The 18562-nt window shown below is 38.2% G+C and overlaps 2 protein-coding genes across 2 annotated transcripts; one reads left to right on the top strand and one right to left on the bottom strand.

The window, feature by feature from the left end:
- Positions 1-983: 983 nt before the first annotated feature.
- LOC143881695 (uncharacterized) lies at positions 984-9309 on the bottom strand. The gene is made up of 10 exons (XM_077384943.1): positions 9079-9309; positions 8307-8457; positions 7241-7357; positions 2858-3278; positions 2550-2735; positions 2381-2473; positions 1811-2302; positions 1646-1719; positions 1322-1546; positions 984-1225 (listed from the first exon to the last, which is right to left on the bottom strand). The coding sequence occupies exons 4-7, from the start codon at positions 3092-3094 to the stop codon at positions 2213-2215; spliced, it is 606 nt and encodes a 201-aa protein (XP_077241058.1). The 5' UTR covers positions 3095-3278; positions 7241-7357; positions 8307-8457; positions 9079-9309; the 3' UTR covers positions 984-1225; positions 1322-1546; positions 1646-1719; positions 1811-2212.
- Positions 9310-13321: 4012 nt separating this feature from the next.
- On the top strand, positions 13322-16170 carry LOC143880904 (patatin-like protein 2). The gene is made up of 6 exons (XM_077383886.1): positions 13322-13479; positions 13649-13830; positions 13929-14112; positions 14434-14595; positions 14711-15013; positions 15775-16170. Exons 1-6 carry the CDS (start codon positions 13333-13335, stop codon positions 16018-16020), a joined length of 1224 nt encoding a protein of 407 aa, XP_077240001.1. The 5' UTR covers positions 13322-13332; the 3' UTR covers positions 16021-16170.
- The last annotated feature ends 2392 nt before the right edge of the window (positions 16171-18562 follow it).

Below are 18562 nucleotides of genomic sequence, written 5' to 3'. Positions count from 1 at the left end.
AGAATTAAGGTCAATGGTTATGCAAGCTGTTGGGTTTAGACAAAAAACCCTTTGCATACCGATTTAAAGTGTTTTTTTTTTTCAAAACCCAACTCCTCTTACCCATTGATCAAAATTCTTAACCATTTCCAAATCCCCCGTCAATAGCTTGCATACCCACTGTCACCGGAAGATGGGTTTTGACCCAAAAACCCTTTCAATGGGCTTTCAATGAAGAAGACACTGCTCGTATTAGCATCAAACTCAAACCTTTCCTTGATATTTTCAATGCAAGCGAATAGCAAAATGTACTCATAAACAACGGCCATAAGCAAGTGTATAATGACTGATCAGTTGTTCAAAAACTCAACTAAAATATGCATAAGCTAGTATTAAAGAAAGGGTACCTTTTCATCCAATCCGTGAATAAAGCCGTCTGTAGCACTCTAGACTCTACCGAAAGGCAGCAGAAAATCTACATTTCCCCACCTTACCTACATAGTGTAAGTATGTTAAGAAGCAAGAGAAATCTAAGAACACTCAACATAAATACAATAAACACATGAAGGCATACTAAAATATATGCCAAATTCCCAAATTTACACATGCTAGAGACATGAATTTCAGGGAAAGTGAGCAAATGCTAATATTACTAAAAACTATCTATCTCAGCATTTCTATATCAAATGCTAATGCTAATAGATGGGAACTACCTTTCTCATCGTAGATCTCGTGTCTGTAGGGAAAATGAGCAACAACTTCTCAACTCTCGACTCATGACCCATCCACAACTTGACAACTTCTTATTTACACTGAATTCCTAAAGAAAACTAAAAGTAAAAGTTACTTCATCAAGGAAAGTAAAGAAAAATTACATCAGAATGGAAAGTAAAGAATAAACAATGCTGAATGCAATTCCTATCCCTTTGCTACCTGATCAGTTGTTCATATCAACCTCCTTATTTATGCACACATAAGATATAAAAATCATTACGCAAAAATAATATGACCACCATCAAAATCATCCCTTTACTACCTCGTCCACACAAAAAATTTGGAATCGGATACAAGAGTTTAGCATATCCCCAACCACTGTTCACATGAAGATTATCTATAGATTAGCATGTCCCCAATGATGATGTCACTCATCATCCATAACTACAAAAAACAGATAACATCCAAGTCCATAACTACAAAAAGGTACTACAAACATAAAAGTAACTTAATTGCTCGGTGCTTCTTTAACCTGCAAAGAAAGTAAAAAAAACAAAAATAAAGAAAACGATTAGTAAATATATGATAAAAATATATATTAAAAACCAAAATTATATCACAAACTTACACAAAAAGATGGCCAAACGACATGTCCTCCAGCCACGTCTCTAATAGTTTTCCGTCGTCCTGATGGTCTTATCAGAAGTTCATCGCCCACTATTATAACCCTGACACTAACAAGAGAAAATCCTGGCCCAATCGGTGTGCCATCAACTATCGTCGCCGGATCTTTGCTCACAAGAAGTCCTTTGGCCAATTCAATCCCCGGTCGTGCCAAGCTCATCAAAATAACCTAAGCAACATTAAGGAAATGAAAACTTGCAAATTACACAGTCAATGATAGCGGTCAAGTATTGGAATTAGCTGGATGAAAATGTAAAATCAATTATACCTCTGTGGAGGAGCAAGGCGGGTGACTTGCAGGGGGGAAGTCACATCTCGTGATGGAGTCGCATCGGCAGTATTCTAAAATTATTATAAAATAGAAACGTTATGTAAAAAAACTCATTTTACAATTTTGTATCTTACTTGTATGCAACATAATTTCAAACATTACCTGGCTACCACTGAAATTTGACATGAAATTCTGAAGCTGCTGGGTCACCTCCTCCTTAAACTGGCGACAATCCTCCCTAATTTGTTCTTTGTCATTGCGCTCTTCTTCAATCATTCTCTGATAATCCATGCGATTTGGTGATGGCCCAAAACAATCAGTTGGGGTCGTACCAAACCCCATCATCCGCACCCTGCCATGTCTCTCTGATCCTATGAAATGGGCAAAGGCGTCGTCTCTGAAAATTGCAACGTTGCAACGTTGCTACTGGAAGACTCAGGATGCTCCATCTCGTACTGTGTAAACTTTTTCTGAAAATAAGAAAAAAAAAACAATAGAAATAAAGCTTAACATAAAACCGGCCAAATAAATAAAAAAATAGCATATAGTATTGGCACATTATATTTAAGCTTTATCAACAATCTTCCCATTTTTCTTCGTATGAGTAAGCTTGAATAGTTCAGGGCGGCTAAGAACCTTGCCACTTCCTTTCTCCTGTCAACAGGAAAACAATTTTATCATGTCAAAACCAATATATAAATGAGGAATTAAATTAGAAGTTCATGAAATTACCAGATCATAGCGTTTACATGCGAAGCTCTGAGTCCCATTTGTGTGCATCATCACTTGTTTGGATCGGTTAGCCTTGTTCGTTATACTGTGCTTCTGAAATTAGCAACCAAATATAATAATGTTAATTTTTTAATATTAATGTTAAAACCAAAATAAGATTGCATTTTACCTGAGCAAGCGATGACTGCCAATGGGCGTAGAGACCCGTCCACTGGTCACCAATTACTCTATCATCCGTGCATGGGAAACCAGGATCGAAGTAAGTTTTTCTCAAATAACACTTCCAATCTTTCCATTTTGTACCGATATTACTCAATGTCCAACTCTTATGCATCTCATCAACATCATAGTAATCCTAAATTGACATGTAAGAAGTCTTTAATACCATGGAATTATAACAAAATTTAAAATCAAAATAATACTAGCTTCCTAAAAGAACTTGTAGGAAGTTAATAATACAATTTATTTTCATCGTACCTGAACAACTTCCCACGCATCTTCTTTCTTTTCGTTAGGCACTTGCCTCCAGTCGAATTGGTCAATTGGTAACTCAGCACCAAGTCTTGCTACAGTGCCCAAGAAATTTGTGAATTTTTTCCCTATTTTTCCTATGGGCTGGCCAAATTTATTAAACACTACTCTCTTCCTTTGACTCCTAGGGCATCCCCATGTATCTTTGCAGTAAGTGGGACCACGTCTCTTCCAAGACCTCATCGACGAGGAGGCAACATCCTGTATCTCAGGAACAAAGGAGGGCTATGTATGCAAGTGCCCGACCTGGTCATCCAGATCCTCGGTCTGCTCATCCCCCTGTCCTACCTGGGAATCATCATGTGTATCTTGGGCCTGAGAATGTGAGGGTGGCATAGTGAGATTGCGTTTCCTCATGTCTGATCACCTGTACATGATTAACAATTGAGATTGATATCTTAAATAATAAGCATACAACTATTGCAAATTGATAACAATTTAACGATTTGACATTTAAGTGGAGATGATCATGTATCCATCAAATTTCAAAAGATAGCAGGTGTAAGTATTTTAGTAAACAAAGCCTATAAGTTTAAGAACATTACGAATAGAGCAACATTTAATGATTCAAAACTCCCAAATATGATACCCCCTCAACCATTTCTTAGAAAAAGAACAGGTACAAGTGTTCCACTACACAAAGTCTACAAATGTAAGAACATTAAGAAAAGAGCGACATTTTGTCAAAATTCAAACAAATCAACCATCAAAGCAGTACACCAAATAGAGAAAGAGATATGATCCCGTTTATTTATCGTTGGCAAAGGGACTCTCATCGCCGTCACTAGCATCTGAATCTGTATCACATTCTTCATCATCTGGTATTGCCTGGGTCAATTGTTCCAACGGTTCATCAATTTCTGTCCTTACTATATTTATTCGTTCCCAGCTATTTACGTCTTCCAAATTTTGGATTTCTGCTGCCTCGGTCTGGACATCTCCCTCATCATTGTTCCCATGTACCTCATACAAGTCCCTAGGTTTTGTCTTCACAACCACATGCCAGTCTTTGTTACCGGGGTGATCTTGCACTTAGAATACTTGCTCAGCTTGAGATGCAAAGACAAAAGGCTCATTTTTATAAATATGACGTGTCATATTTACAACTGTATAACCGAACGCATCTATTTTTATTCCCCTGTTCGGCGTTACAACATCAAACCAATCACATTTTAAAAGCAACGCCTTCAGGCGTCCAAAGTAGTTAAGTTCAATAATATCTGTTAAAACACCGTAATAACTAATATCTCCGGCTATTGGATTCTGATCCCTGGCACAAACTTTTTGTATTTGCAGTGACAACAGCTCCACAATTCTGTGTTTTCCTTTTCTGTTCGCGAGCCTTCGTGTGAAAGCGGAAACCTTTACTAATAAACCCTTTGTATTTCCTAGCGACGGGCGCTGGCCCCCCAGCTAACCATCTAAGCTTTTCTGATATATGCTCACTCCTTGTCCGCTGCAAATTTTGAACCTATTCAAAATTTGATAATGATTAGCAAAGACCAACGTGTATGCTAAATAGTGGGAAAATATTCTTCTAATGATACTGCGGCTAACGAGGTAGTGGGAAAATATTCTTCTAATGATACTCCTCCCCTTTCCAAGCATCCCTCACTCCTACGGTTCTACCACCGACTGCTGCCATAGTTCAATCACGAGTCAAGATAAAGGTTCTAAATTTCAGTTTCGATCGCCACGAATACGGAAAAGAGACAAAAAATGAAAGCTCGGATCTCCGTCATAGAGATCAATCATCAAAATCTTGTCTAGGCAAGTAGTTTAAGAGAAAGAACTAACCCGATATGGAGGGGGAGAATTCCACACCCTCCTAGCAGGTGAGGAGGTAGAAGGAATGAGTAACTGCCGGGAAAGGGATCAGACCAAGACCTTACCCCAAAACCAGACACGCTTGTGATCTCCTTGCCTCCTAATAAAAATCGAGTCCCAGCCTCTTATGACAGAAACTGCCATGTCGAGCTCCTGATCAAACAAGTTCCAGCAAAAAGAACCTTTCCAGATCACCATGTCCTCCTAGCGAACATAGGACTTACCAACACTAGCCTCACAGTCAAAGACCACTCTGAAGAGACTAGGGAATTCAGCCTTCAATGGGCGATCCCCGCATCAAAGATCATGCCAAAAGCGAATGCGCGAGCCAAATCGCACCCTAATCTTATACTTTTTTAAAATTAAGTCCATGGATCTCATAACGTTTTTTACACAGAGTCATGCCTTGGGACCTAAAAGTGTCCTCTGACTCTCAAACTGTAAAATCCAGAACCAAACTTCCCAACAATCATCTCCCTCCAATGTTCTCCCTCAAACCTCCAAATCCGCTTACCAAAAAGGGCAATGTTCACATCACTGAGACTACGGATATTGAGATCCCTCTCTTCCTTAGTGTTCCAAAGGAAGTTCTTCTAAAGCTGATCCAGTCTGTTAATGACACTCACTACTCACAAGGCTATAATAGAGAGATAAGGGGCATATTAGCTAAAATTGATTTGATAAGCATAATCCACCCCACAAAGGTAGCCGACTTTTCTTCCAACGGGAGAGCTTCTTCTCAACCCTCTCAATCATCGGACCCAAAGACCCTTAAGTAAATGACAAAGGGGCAACCATATATAGGAGTTAAGGATCGAAGTAACCTTGCATTCAAAGATTCGAGCAAACTTTTCAACCTCTCCACTGCTCAACCATACGCTCATCACAGAAGACCCGGGGAAATTTATTCTTTGATCCAATGCTGATTCTCTGACCTGATATTGCCTTGTAATACCTCATAATAGCCTTAAGGTGAAAAACTTTCTCCTCAACGCTACTTAAGAGAAGAGAGTGATTAGCATACTGCAAGTGGGTAAATCTCAACGACCCAAAGGACTCACAGGTGATCATCATATCAGTATACTTATCTGACAAGATGAACATGTTCAAAGACACGTTACCGTGTGAAGGGGAGTGTTAAAGATAACACATATGTTGACATGGTGCATACACAAGGGATCTTATAGTGACAAATTCACATAACTTCTTTCGACAGTAGAAGAGATGGTTATCATCAGTCATTCAATAATTCCTCTGCAGAAAAATAGGGGCCTAATCCGCCTCACTATTTTCAGTAAGAGTTGAGCACCATTATTAGTTTCATCATTATGATGTCAATCTACGTATCTTGATGCAAATGAACTTGCTCATCTCAATGTATTCAAGCATGCTTTCGATGACATGAGAACCAAGCACATGTTTCTCATGAGGGTTTGACTCAACTCAAATGACACATGGCTAAGTGCTGGCCGTGCAAACTAAATAACTATTTTGGCCATTAACATAGGTGCAAAAGGGCCAAAACAAGGACAAAATAGACGATCTGAGAATTTGATTTTTGTTTCCTTTCTAGTTTAAAATTTTTTAAGTCAGGTTTTGTAAGCACGCACTAAACCTGCCAGAGTACCCAAGAATCCAGTTTGACCCCCAATTAAGTTTGTAACTAACATTATTTAATTAAACAAATTTTCAATAATAATTAGACAGCGATGAAAGAACTTATAACTCAAGTCAGCATCATTAGTTCTAGATAGATACTTAAAAAATGCAGTTACAAGCTCCTTGCCAGTAACACAAAATCTCTCTTGCTATATGAGACAAATCCTGCCCTGGGTTTTGGAAAGTGAATGGTCCAAAATGGATCTGAATTTCTTTTTTGTTTTGTTTTTTTGAATGGAAAATGGATCTGAATTTCTTGTTACTTCCATTATACTAAATTGAGACCAATCAGTGAAGGTCACAAGATAACACAGCGATGCAAGTACTTAGAACTCACGTCAGCATCATTAGTTCTAGACAGATACTTATCAAATTCGGCCACAAGCTCCTTGCCAGTAACAAACGATTGCTTATTACGCAACTCAACTAAGCCTTTGTCCCAAACTAGTTGGGGTCGGCAAACTATTGCTTACTACTATTTCTTATTATTATTTGGTCAAAACTGAAAATCTCTACAAAAATAAAAAATAAAAAACTAGACCTCGTTTTATCCTTTCTTCAAAACAAGGCAGGTGCTCTTGGGGGCATCGTTTCTTATTTTAGAAACATGTCCCGGGAGAAACAAATAATCCTCCAAAAAGCATATTAAATTTATCATGCCCATTTATGTCATGTAGATGCACAAATTGCCTTTTAATGCAAATTATCAATTGCTGAAAAGAACTTAGATATGACGTACCTCAGTATACACAAAGTAAATAAGTTCTTCCACTCAAGGTCCACCAATTGTCCATTCTCTACCTCCCAAGTCATAAAAAATGATGAAATAAATTTAAAACTCACCAACAAGAGTCTCCTCAAAACATCGATTCTTGTCGTGATGTGCAGTGAAAACATGAACATTGTGCCCATGGGACGCAAGTTGAACTGCAGCATCGACAATCAACCTTTCAGCACCGCCTATGTATAAACATCATACATTTTAGCACCAGAATGACAAGTCTTTTCACAACAAAATTTAATCAGAGCGAAAAAAGTATCCTGTCTAAATCCAAAATGACTACCTTCTTATCATAATCCCCAGGGGTCCATTTGGATGCACACAATATACAAGGGAAAGGAATATATATTCACATTTCTTTACTTTCCTTCCTCCTAATTAGAGAGGAAAGTCAAAACGTGCAAAACGGATTGGATTTGGAAAATATACACTCAACAAGGACTGTCACGTGAACAAGGTTTTAAATTTTGGTTTCGGGGTTAATTTCGGTCCCCACCGAAACCGAAATTTCAGCAGAAATCCCGAAATTTGGTAAAGGGACTTGAAATGTCTGTTTTTTGGGCCGAAATTTCAGGTAATTTCGGCTGAAATTTGGTAAAGGATTAAAAAATTAATATTTTTTCCGAAAATTCGACTGAAATTTGGTACATTTCACCAATTTCGGATTTCGGCCATTTCGGTTTCGGTCTAGACCGAAATCCGAAATTTCAGATTTCGGCCGAAATTTAAAACCTTGCATGTGAATATTAAATGGCAAGCAAAAAATGCTAAGAAATGGAAAATGTGTCCATTAAACCACTTTTTGGTGCATCCAAGGCATATAAAGATGAAAATTCCAATCTGAATTCAGATAATCTAATCCCTATCAATCTCTAAATTAGAAGGGTCACATGTCACGACTGTCTTATCAATAATTAAAGCGTCATAGCTAAGCATTTGTTTGAATGTACACTCAAATTACACTTTGGGCCTCTTCAAATTGCATTTTACCCATCAATGTAATCTAAAAAGTCTAATTTTACTCTGGAACCAGATATGTTTCAAAGTACAATCATACAAATATACCATAATCCAAAATCAGTAAATCACAAGACCAACATAGAGAGAGGAATAGGAAGGAGATTAAACCTATTCCCAGATCTGGATGGATGATAGCAATCTTTAGCTTTGAACTTGCCATTTTCCCCATTATTTTGCTTTTCTTTCTCTCCACGTGCTAACTTTCTAGGTTTGCTGAAATAGCCTCATCGACATAATTTCCTTTGCCAACATTTCTTACCTGAGAAAGAGAGAGACCAAATAATTGAAAACCCTAACCCTAACCAAAAGGTGGTCATTCATGCAAATTCAAGACACAGGATCCCGTCTTCGTTAAGATAAGAAAAATCATACAAGAGACTCGATTCTCATTTTGCAATCAAGATTCAGAATGCATATTTTTTCGTGCTTGAGCTCGATCAAATTCGAGCTCTGTGTTTATCTTGATTTCGACACAGATTTTGGGTGAGCTATTGCTCTGTTTTTAGCTTGATTTCAACACACATTTCAGCACAGTTACTGCCCAATTTTCACTTGGTTTTTAGGGTTTAGGGGTTTAAAACTATGCATATATCACTTTTTTAAAGTAGGCCCAGATTTCAGTTTGTATTAAACCAGTTGTTCCTACTCATTTTCATCATGTTTCTGCAACCATGTTAGCTTTTGCCCTGTTTTTTATCGTGTTTCGTCATATACATTTTTTTACACATTTCTCCAACAAGTCGTGACACAACTTGTGTTTGAATACAATAAGCGTCTTAGTATTTAATGGGTTTGTAACTTAGGGTTTCAAAATAGAAAACCAGATAACCCAAAAAAGAAAAAAACAGACTACAAATGAAATAAACAGAGAAGCAATTACCACTTTGAAGAGAGATCTAGGGTTTCACATCTCAATCAAAAAAGCAAAGAAAAACAAAAGGAGAAGAGGATGGAGAAGATCTAGGGTTTCGCGAACCCGATGATGATAAAGAAGACGCGCTCGCTGGTGCGAACATAAACCCTCGACTTGGAAGAGAAACCTAGGATGCGTTAAGTCGAATTCGACTATAATTTTTTCACCCCCGTTTAGGATTATGCGCCCCCCCTCCGTTTCACGTGGTTTGACGTTAAAAAGCAATAAAGTTTGCCACATTTTCACGTGAACAGCGGGGCGCAAGGCCAACCAATAGGAGAGGATGCGTTAAGTCGAGCGCAGGCAACCCAACTGCGCTCGAGGCAGAAACTCTTTCCTTAGAGAATTTATATGATGAAGGGCCGTATGAACACGTTAAGGTGGTACAATGGAAGTATCACCCTTAGAAAGAAGCTGTTGTTGGATACAATATCAAGGATGGGATGATGAGTACTGTTAGTTCGGGCCTTTCATCATATAATCTCTATTCTTACAATCATTTACCCTAATTTTCTTATGCATTTCGGTTTGATTGATTGAAAAAATATGTTAGCCTTAAATTGGTTCTTTGAGAGTTTTGCTAAGCTATCCACCTTAAGTGCCACACAAATCTACAAATGAATGATTGGGGATAGGCATGTGTGGCTCAATGATTTTGAGGCTTTGTTTCTCAACCTTGAGGTCACAAGTTCAATCCCAGCTTACCCATAAAAAAAAAATCTACCAAGATGGAAGGCCGAAAAATCAAGGGCATTGAATTTATTATTTATTCAATCACGAGACTAAAATTAAAAAGACAAGTTGGAATGAAAATATATAAAACATGCCACAGGTGTCGTGGGATGTCGCCTGCGTGCAACAACACATGCTAGTATTTTAATAGCATTTTCCACGAAAAAAGGGGAAAAAAAAAAACACACCCATCTTAAATTATTTTTAAGATGACTTGACTTAAGTAATTATCAAATCATAAATTATGTTAACAAATTGTAAAAAACACACCGTTCGTTTTCGACAAAAATACATTCATTTAGGCTATGTTTGGCAACCATGAAAAATTATTTCACGGAGCATTTGTTGGCCCGATTATGTGAGAGTGGCAGAGGAGGGAGAGGAAGAGAATTGAGTTGGCACAAGTAGGCAGCGTCAAGAATTCTTAACAACTAGTGAAACATTACCTATTAAGGGCACGTTTGGCTATCATGAATTATTTTTCATGATAAACTAGTGTCTCGAGAGGAGTATGGCAGGTGAAGTGACTAAAAATAGTGTCTTCTAGTTGAGAAGTGGCTAAAAATAAGGAAAATAGTGTCTCCAAGTTGATAAGTGGCTAAAAATCAGAAAACAAAAAACTCTACACAAAATTGGATCTGAATTTTTCCTCATTTTTTGCTACTTCTCCCTCTAATCTCAATCGTGCCCCTCAAATCTATGGGGGAAAAAAATCCTACCGGACATGGCCTTAGGAATTGATTTCTTATTTTCCTAATTTTTAGGAGCTTTTCATGACCTCCTCACTCCCACACTTTTTGACGTCAAAACACATTAAAAGTGGGGCCTATCATCCCAACCATCATCACTCTAAAATTATTGCAAAATTAAGTTTCCAATACATCTTAACGAGTGCCTTAAGGGCATGAAATTCTTCTCATTTTCTTTGTGAGAAACACAAATAGTAAAAGGGTTTTGCTAACGAGTGCCCTAAGGGCACCGGTTAAGGTGCATTGGAAAAGAAATTTTCCAATCATTTTACACATACTTTCACACTTTTACACCTGTTTTGAGATTTCTTTATAAAACATGTGTAAAATTTCTTTCCCAATGCACCTTAACCGGTGCCCTTAGGGCACTTGTTAGCAAAACCCTTTTATGAATTTCTAGTTAGTCAATTAAAGTCAACCTAAGTATTATAAAAGTAGAACGTGTGTGATGCATGCTATTATTTTAATAGCATTTTCCACACAAAAAATAATGCGAAAATGCTCACCGATCTTAAATTGTTTTTAAGATACATGATTTACATAATTAACAATATTTTTTATAGGTAAACTGGGCGACTTCAAGGTTGAGAAACTAAGCTTCAACCATTGAGATAAGACCAGCCCTATACATAATTAACAAATTATAAAATATATGAGCAAGTAGTCCATATATAAAATTCCACTTGCCATCCACTTTTAAGAAAAATGTATTTGTTTAAATAGTTAGATTCCACTCCATTCATATTGAAGAAGCTTTTTGGGAACCGCAATAGAAGCAGAAATTACACTCACATTACACTTGAATCAAACAATGATGTAATTACACTCACATTACACTTGATCGAATCAAACAATGCTGTAATCAAACAATGTTGTAATTACAATCAAACAATGCTGAATCAAACACTTGAATCAACTCAACTCATAGAAGCAGAAATTACACTCACATACAATAACAGTGGGTGCGTGGGTTTTCACTTTTAACTTTTAACTAATAATAGAAAAAAATGCACATACTACTAGGGGTGGACATGGTTCCGGCTCGAACCGAGGAACCGAACCGAACCGGCACATTTGGTTCGGTTTGGTTCGGTTCCATTTCTATATGGTTCGGTTCCGGTTCAAAAATCCGGGAACCGGTGAAAATTCGGTTCGGTTCCGGGTTTGGGATCCCGGAACCGAGAACCGAATTGGTGTGGGCCTCACTGTATTTTCTTTAAGGTGTTCTTGCATGTAGCGTAAACACCATATAAAAGAGCATTATTTTTTATCAAGATACTGATAACAGCTTAAGGATAAAGGATCATCCAACAATGATTAACCAGGAAAGTTGAATAGGGCGGTTCTTCCTAGGGAAATGATATTTCCAACCCTTTTTGTTTTTCCTTTTTTTCCCTAGAAATGAATACACGTTCATGGCACTGGGCTACTCTTTTTCTGAGAAAAATAGTGATTTTCAGGAAAAGACAAACAAAAGGTGGTGGAACTTCTGAGAAAGAGGGGTCTCTTTTTATGTCTTGTTTCCTCCCATTGGTGGATTGGTGTAATACATGGGACCAATTCCAATGCAGGGTGGGTCACCTTGCTCCCTCCAATAGTAATGTACGTCTTGGATGGTTAGTGAAGGGTGGCCCACTTGACATTTAGCGTTAATTGAAATCGATTGGGTCCGCCTAGGATTCGCCTATAAAAGAGATCAACGGTAACGATCAATTTTTAAGTCCCATACATTTATGTGCAATCAAGACCGTTGATCTTGTAGAACATCGTGCCCACATGATCTTGTTCTCATGCCAAGTAAGCACCCCTTGTATACGAAAATCAATGTTCTAGATTTTGTTGGTGGAGCCTTAAGCAAGGCATGATTGATCAAGGGCCTACAATCATCCAGTTAAGGTGTTTGGATCAACCGATCAGATTGTTTTCATTGGTACAAGGAATGGGAACCATTTATCTTCAATCGATATCACCTATCATTTTAAATGGCCCCTACAGCCTCTACCTGTACGGATCCATAGTCAATGCAAACCATCTCTTATGGTCCTTCCCAACCGAACCGAACTGAACCGATTATATATGGTTCTGGTTCGGTTCGGTTCCACACATATATGGTTCGGTTCTGGTTCCAATTTCAGGGAACCGATTATTCATGGTTCGGTTCTGGGTTTAGCCCAAAACCGAACCGAACCGAACCATGTCCACCCCTACATACTATAACTTATGTAACTCGGGTCGGGTCGCGCCCCTTCAAACCCGGCTTGACCCGAGATTCATGCGGGCTTTTGAATGCTCAACCCGGCTCAACCCGAAACCCATGAAACCTGAACCCAACCCAGGCTATTTTCGGGTCGGGTCGATGCGGGTCGGGTAAAACCCGGCTCGAGTTGCAGCCCTACGTACGCCCCTAGTCACGTCCGGGTCGATGCTGAGTTCTCATTCGAGTGTCCAAGTTTTGCCTCCAAGTCCTTCATAACTCCTTTGACACATTAAAATAGAAAATTGACTCAGCAACATTTAGCCATAAATTATCAAAAGAAGTGAACTCGCACGATGTACAATTCATTTAACTTATCCCATTTTTGGACCAAAAGAAAAAAGAAAAAAAAATGAGATTATGGATTTATAGGTCATCATGACAAGTTCTATTTTATTTTTAGCTGAGATACTTCTCTATATAAAGAGTAGGTTGATGCACCATTTTACACAGACCAATCTAGAGAGAGAGAGAGAGAGAGAGAGAATGGGCAGCTTAGCGAATCTCCCACCGGCCGTAGAGAATCCCCCACCCGCTGTCGGGGAGATGGTGACTGTGCTTAGCATAGACGGAGGTGGTGTGAGAGGCATAATCCCTGGAACCATCCTTGCTTTCCTCGAATCCAAATTACAAGTAACTAGCAATCTATATTTCTCTTATTCTTTTTTTTTCAATGATCGACGATCAAAGATGATGATTTGTTCGGTCTCATTCGTGTATTTTATAAAGGCTTGTTCTGTTTCATCTTTGGTTCTAAGTGATTTAAAGTTTCATTAAATGGCATGATTTGTTATTTTTATAGGAACTTGATGGACCGGACGTTCGGCTCGCCGACTACTTTGACGTGATTGCCGGAACAAGCACTGGCGGCTTGGTGACCGCCATGCTTACCGCCCCGGACAAAAACAACCGCCCGCTCTATGCAGCTAAAGACATTAATAACTTCTACTTAGAACACTGCCCCAAGATATTTCCTCAGAAGGGGTGCGTTTATCAATACTCCCTCCCTTTAATTCACGTATTTGCATGTATTTATTTCTACCTAGTTTTATAAGGATTCTGATTGAAAATCTTGGGTGCAGCTTCTTGAGTTCAGCTAGAAACTTGTTGGGTGCAGTCTTTGGACCTAAATATGACTGCAAGTACTTGCACTCTTTGGTTAGAGAGATTCTAGGGGAGACTAAGTTGCACCAAACCTTAGCAAATATTGTAGTTCCAGCTTTTGATATTAAGTATCTTCAGCCAGTCATCTTCTCCACCTACAAGGTACTAATATACATTCCAACCTTCATATTTCAGTGTTTGATTTTGAATCTCAAATTCTCTCCCGTGTCTATTCCTATGTCCCCATAGGAAGGCTCTGAAAATTCTACGATTTTGGTATTTAGGATATATAAGGTCTTGTTTGCCCACCTTTTGGGTGTCATTCACTAGAACCAATAGTCATTTCGGTGTCCCACATGGGGCCTATTTCCTCACCAATAACAGACTCTCTCTATTGGGTATCCCACAGTTGATTTCTTTCTTTTTTTTGTCTCAATGCCACATATGTTCAACTCTAATGTTAGCTTGTTATATAAATTTCAGGCAAAAAATGAAGTGTCTAATGACTTGTACCTCTCCGACGTATGCATCGGTACATCGGCGGCCCCAACATATCTTCCAGCTTACTTCTTCCAAACCCATGATGCCAAAGGAAATGTGAAGGATTTCAATCTAATTGATGGAGGAGTCGCCGCAAATAATCCTGTACTTAAAATCATGTTTGCTATGTTATCATGGCTTTCTTTCTTTCGATGTACAATTTTAAGTCATTGCAATAAAGACAATATGGAAATTTATGTATATTTTTCTGTTTATGTAGGCATTAACGGCAATATCGGAAGTAAGCAAAGAAATATTAATGAATAACCAAGATTTCTTAGACATAAAGGCTACGGATTATGGGAAGTTCCTAGTGTTATCTTTGGGGACGGGGTCAGCAAAGCAGGAAGAGAAGTATAGTGCAAATATGGCGGCCAAATGGGGATTTTTTGGATGGCTTTATAACATTGGGGCTACTCCTTTGATTGACTCTTTCTCACAGGCAAGCGGAGACATGGTTGACATTCATATCTCTGTTCTCATCCAAGCTCTCCACTCCGAGTGCAACTATCTTAGAATCCAGGTCTCTCTCTCTCTCTCTCTCTCTCTCTCTCTCTCTCTCTCTCTCTCTCTCTCTTGTTTTGTGTCTGACTTTTCAGCCAATTTTTTTCCACAGTCATTAAATTTATCTAATGTGGCTCTTCTCTTGGGAAAAAGTTGGCCGCGAAATGGCTTTCCATCGAAATTGCTTAGCAAATCCGAAAAAAGTTTTATATATGCATATTTTCAAAGTAGGCTTCAAAGCTTTATTTTCAAAGTCTTTTTGAAGGGATTTGCTCGGACTATTGCAGGAGAGAAAAGCCACGCAGGCTCACTTTCTAGCTTTGTCTTATTCATTTAATTGATCTGAGGAGGGGGTTCTCCCATGCAAAAGTCAGGTGCAAAATGGCTTCCACGAAATTGCGTAGCAAATCCCCTTTCTGAATAATCAAAGTTTCAAAGTTCTGAGTTTTATAAACCTTTATGGCAATGTCTAAGCCATTTTGAGGCCCCTCTTTTGCTGAATTTGTCTTAGAAGTTTAATTCAAATGAAGTAGCACTTCTCTTCTTAAAAAGAGGTGCTGCGGAATTGCTTTTGGCGAAATTGCCTTTATCGAAGAAAAGCCAATAGTATGTTTTCAAGAAGAAATAAATTAAACGTATAACATGAAAAAAAAATGCAAATTTTTGCTGACATAAGTTCTATCATTTGGGTATATAACGTTGTCTTTAGCTCGAATGGTGCTATTTATTTTCTAATTAATTCATACTTAATTAGTAAATGAATCTTTGCTCGAATAACAGGATGACACATTGGTTGGCAATGCATCATCGGTCGATATATCCACGACAGAGAACCTATTAAATTTGGTGGAGGTGGGCAAAAATCTTCTGAAGAAACCAGTGTCTAGAGTGAACTTGGAGACAGGCCTTTTCGAAGAAGCAGGAGGACTGATTGGAAATGGAACCAACGAAAAGGCCTTGATTCATTTCGCAAAGCTTCTATCCAAAGAACGCAGGCTCAGGCAAAAGAATGTGTCTCCTGCCTGATTCCAACGTTCTAAAGATTACATTATATGCTTAAATAAAATGTATGAGAGAAAATCCATGGATCATTGAAGATTGACCATTCATTAGTAGGTGCGATATGATTATTGTAAGAGAATAAAATCAGATCATCATTTGATTGATTAGCTTGTAGTTTATAAAACCAGCTTTCGTTTGGTAGTTAGGTTCAAGGTTATCTTTTTCAAATATTATTATTTTTATCTATCTCCTTGAGTGTTCTGTTCTGTATTAACTCATAAGAGATAATTGCATGGTAATCCAAGATTGTTGAGCAATTATTTTCTTAACAATTATAGTCAATTCTCAGATTTTTAGCACTATACTTGTGCCACATGTCTTGTGTGATTTGTTAATGATTATAAGAATTTTGGGAAGAAACTTATTTCCCTTAGCTTCGTGTCGGGTCTAGATAAAATGGGCACATAACAATTTTTACGCCCATTTTTGCCACATAGAATCGGGCATAAAATTTGTCTTGCACCCATTTTACCCATTTTACTGCCGGCAGAACACGTTATTGCTGAGAATGGTTGAAGAAGACTGAGTTATTCTCGACCATGCATTACAGACATTGAAGGAAAAGAAGGAGAAGCCAAATGAAAAAGGAACTCACTGATTCTGTCTAGGGGAGAGAAAGGTTCCTTAACGTGCAAAAGATTTAAAAGAGTGTCCTTCCCCCACAGGGAAGCAGTAAATACCACTTAATAAAGGAATGAGCTGTATCCTTCATCGTTATTTACATGACTATGAGGAGCTCTGCTAAAAGCACATTATCACCATTCTCACTTGAATTAGTTGACTTAAGTAATTCACAAATCATAAAATATGTTAACAAATTGTAAAAAACACACAGTTCCCTTTCGACAAAAATACATTCATTTAGGCCATGTTTGGCAAACCATGAAAAATTATTTCACGGAACATTTGTTGGCCCGATTGTGTGAGAGTGGCAAAGGAGGGAGAGGAAGAGAATTGAGTTGGCACAAGTAGGCAGCGTCAAGAATTCTTAAAAACTAGTGAAACATTACCTATTAAGGGCACGTTTGGCTACCATGAATTGCTTTTCATGATAAACTAGTGTCTCCAGACATGGCCTTAGAATTGATTACTTATTTTCCTAATTTTTAGGAGCTTTTCACTCCCATCCTCACCGGGCCCAACAAATGTTCTAGGGAATATTTTTTTTCATGCTGGCCAAACATGGTAAATAGTTTTCCTCTGCTTGGGAGAGGTCTCCATTCCTTTTTGTCAGCATTAACAAGAGGACCGGTTCATTCTCTCAATGTGTCTAATAGAAGAGAAGCAACGCGAAGCAAGACTGACTGGTTTGGTAGCTAGCTATATTATAGAAAATAACTAAAGTATCCCTATTTGAAGGGTCAATTTTCAAAAGAATGCCATGTCATTCATTGGAAATTTGTTAAATAGGGGCATTTTGATCATTTCAAATGAAAGCAAATAGAGGCAGCTAATGCCTGTTGCTCTAGCCTAATTACTTCTTTTCTTGGAAAACGTGGCTTGCAAGGAGGTGGCCTACAAAAGAAATGAGAGGTATACACATGTTTTTTGAGACTTTTTTTTTATCAAAATATGTGCAAAAGTCTCAAAACATGTGTAAAATTAAGGGGATGTTTTTTTCGCCCCCTATTGAATGATACACCCCACTGTTAACGTGAATTGTGGGCAGATTTTAACATTTTTTGACGTCAAATCATGTTAAAAGTTGGGCCTATCATCCCAGGGGATCATAACCCTAAAATTATTGCAAAATTAAGTTTCCAATGCACATCTTAAGGAGTGCCCTAAGGGCATGAAATTCTTCTCATTTTCTTTGTGAATGTAAATGGAAAATCACATAAATCTTGTCAGGTTCTTATGAAAAAAAAAAAGAAAGACAAATAGTAAAAGGGTTTTACTCACGAGTGCCCTAAGGGCACCGGTTAAGGTGCATTGGAAAAGAACTTTTCCAATCATTTTACACATACTTTCACACTTTTACACCCATTTTGAGATTTCTTTATAAAACATGTGTAAAATTTCTTTCCCAATGCACCCTAACTGGTGCCCTAAGGGCAGTCGTTAGCAAAACCCATACTAAAATACTGTTTTTAATATCTCCCATTTGTTCTTAAGTGCTTTAACCAAACATTTGGTATCCTCCTAATTGAAGGATGTTTGAGATGGGGCTCATCCTTTTACAATATTTCTCAACATTCATCTCCCTGTCATATCTTCAAAATCATCTCCACTGCTGTATGTAGAACGAGTTGGTGGAGAGTTCCTAAGCATTCAAGATAAAAAGTTGGGGCTAAGATACCTCGGACCATTACCGGAGTTTCGTGGTATGATACGGTCGATTGAATTAAGGGATATGGTTGGGGGAGAGATTAACGAGTCTCACAGGAGTGAATCTTCGAAGAAGTCATTCTGAGAGTTGGCTAGATTGAAATCGGGGGCTAACTATGGGGATAAGAAGAGTGAGGGAGGTAAGAAGGGTTCTCCATTGAGTAGTGTCAAGTTAGGG

This window comes from Tasmannia lanceolata, unplaced genomic scaffold (genome assembly GCF_043159265.1).
Source record: "Tasmannia lanceolata isolate RefF3 unplaced genomic scaffold, GAP_Taslan_0.1 ptg000007l, whole genome shotgun sequence".
Taxonomy (NCBI): domain Eukaryota; kingdom Viridiplantae; phylum Streptophyta; class Magnoliopsida; order Canellales; family Winteraceae; genus Tasmannia; species Tasmannia lanceolata.
Note: the sequence above shows the minus strand (reverse complement) of the source record. Positions and strands in the feature narration are given on the sequence as shown.

Coding starts and splice junctions, on each gene's coding strand:
- LOC143880904 (XM_077383886.1), top strand. CDS start 13,333: ATGGGCAGCTTAGCGAATCTCCCACCGGCCGTAGAGAATCCCCCACCC. Junction 13,831..13,928: donor AAGATATTTCCTCAGAAGGG/GTGCGTTTATCA, acceptor TCTTGGGTGCAG/CTTCTTGAGTTCAGCTAGAA. Junction 14,596..14,710: donor GAGTCGCCGCAAATAATCCT/GTACTTAAAATC, acceptor CTGTTTATGTAG/GCATTAACGGCAATATCGGA.
- LOC143881695 (XM_077384943.1), bottom strand. CDS start 3,094: ATGAGGTCTTGGAAGAGACGTGGTCCCACTTACTGCAAAGATACATGG. Junction 2,736..2,857: donor ATGCGTGGGAAGTTGTTCAG/GTACGATGAAAA, acceptor ATGTCAATTTAG/GATTACTATGATGTTGATGA. Junction 2,474..2,549: donor GGCAGTCATCGCTTGCTCAG/GTAAAATGCAAT, acceptor TGCTAATTTCAG/AAGCACAGTATAACGAACAA.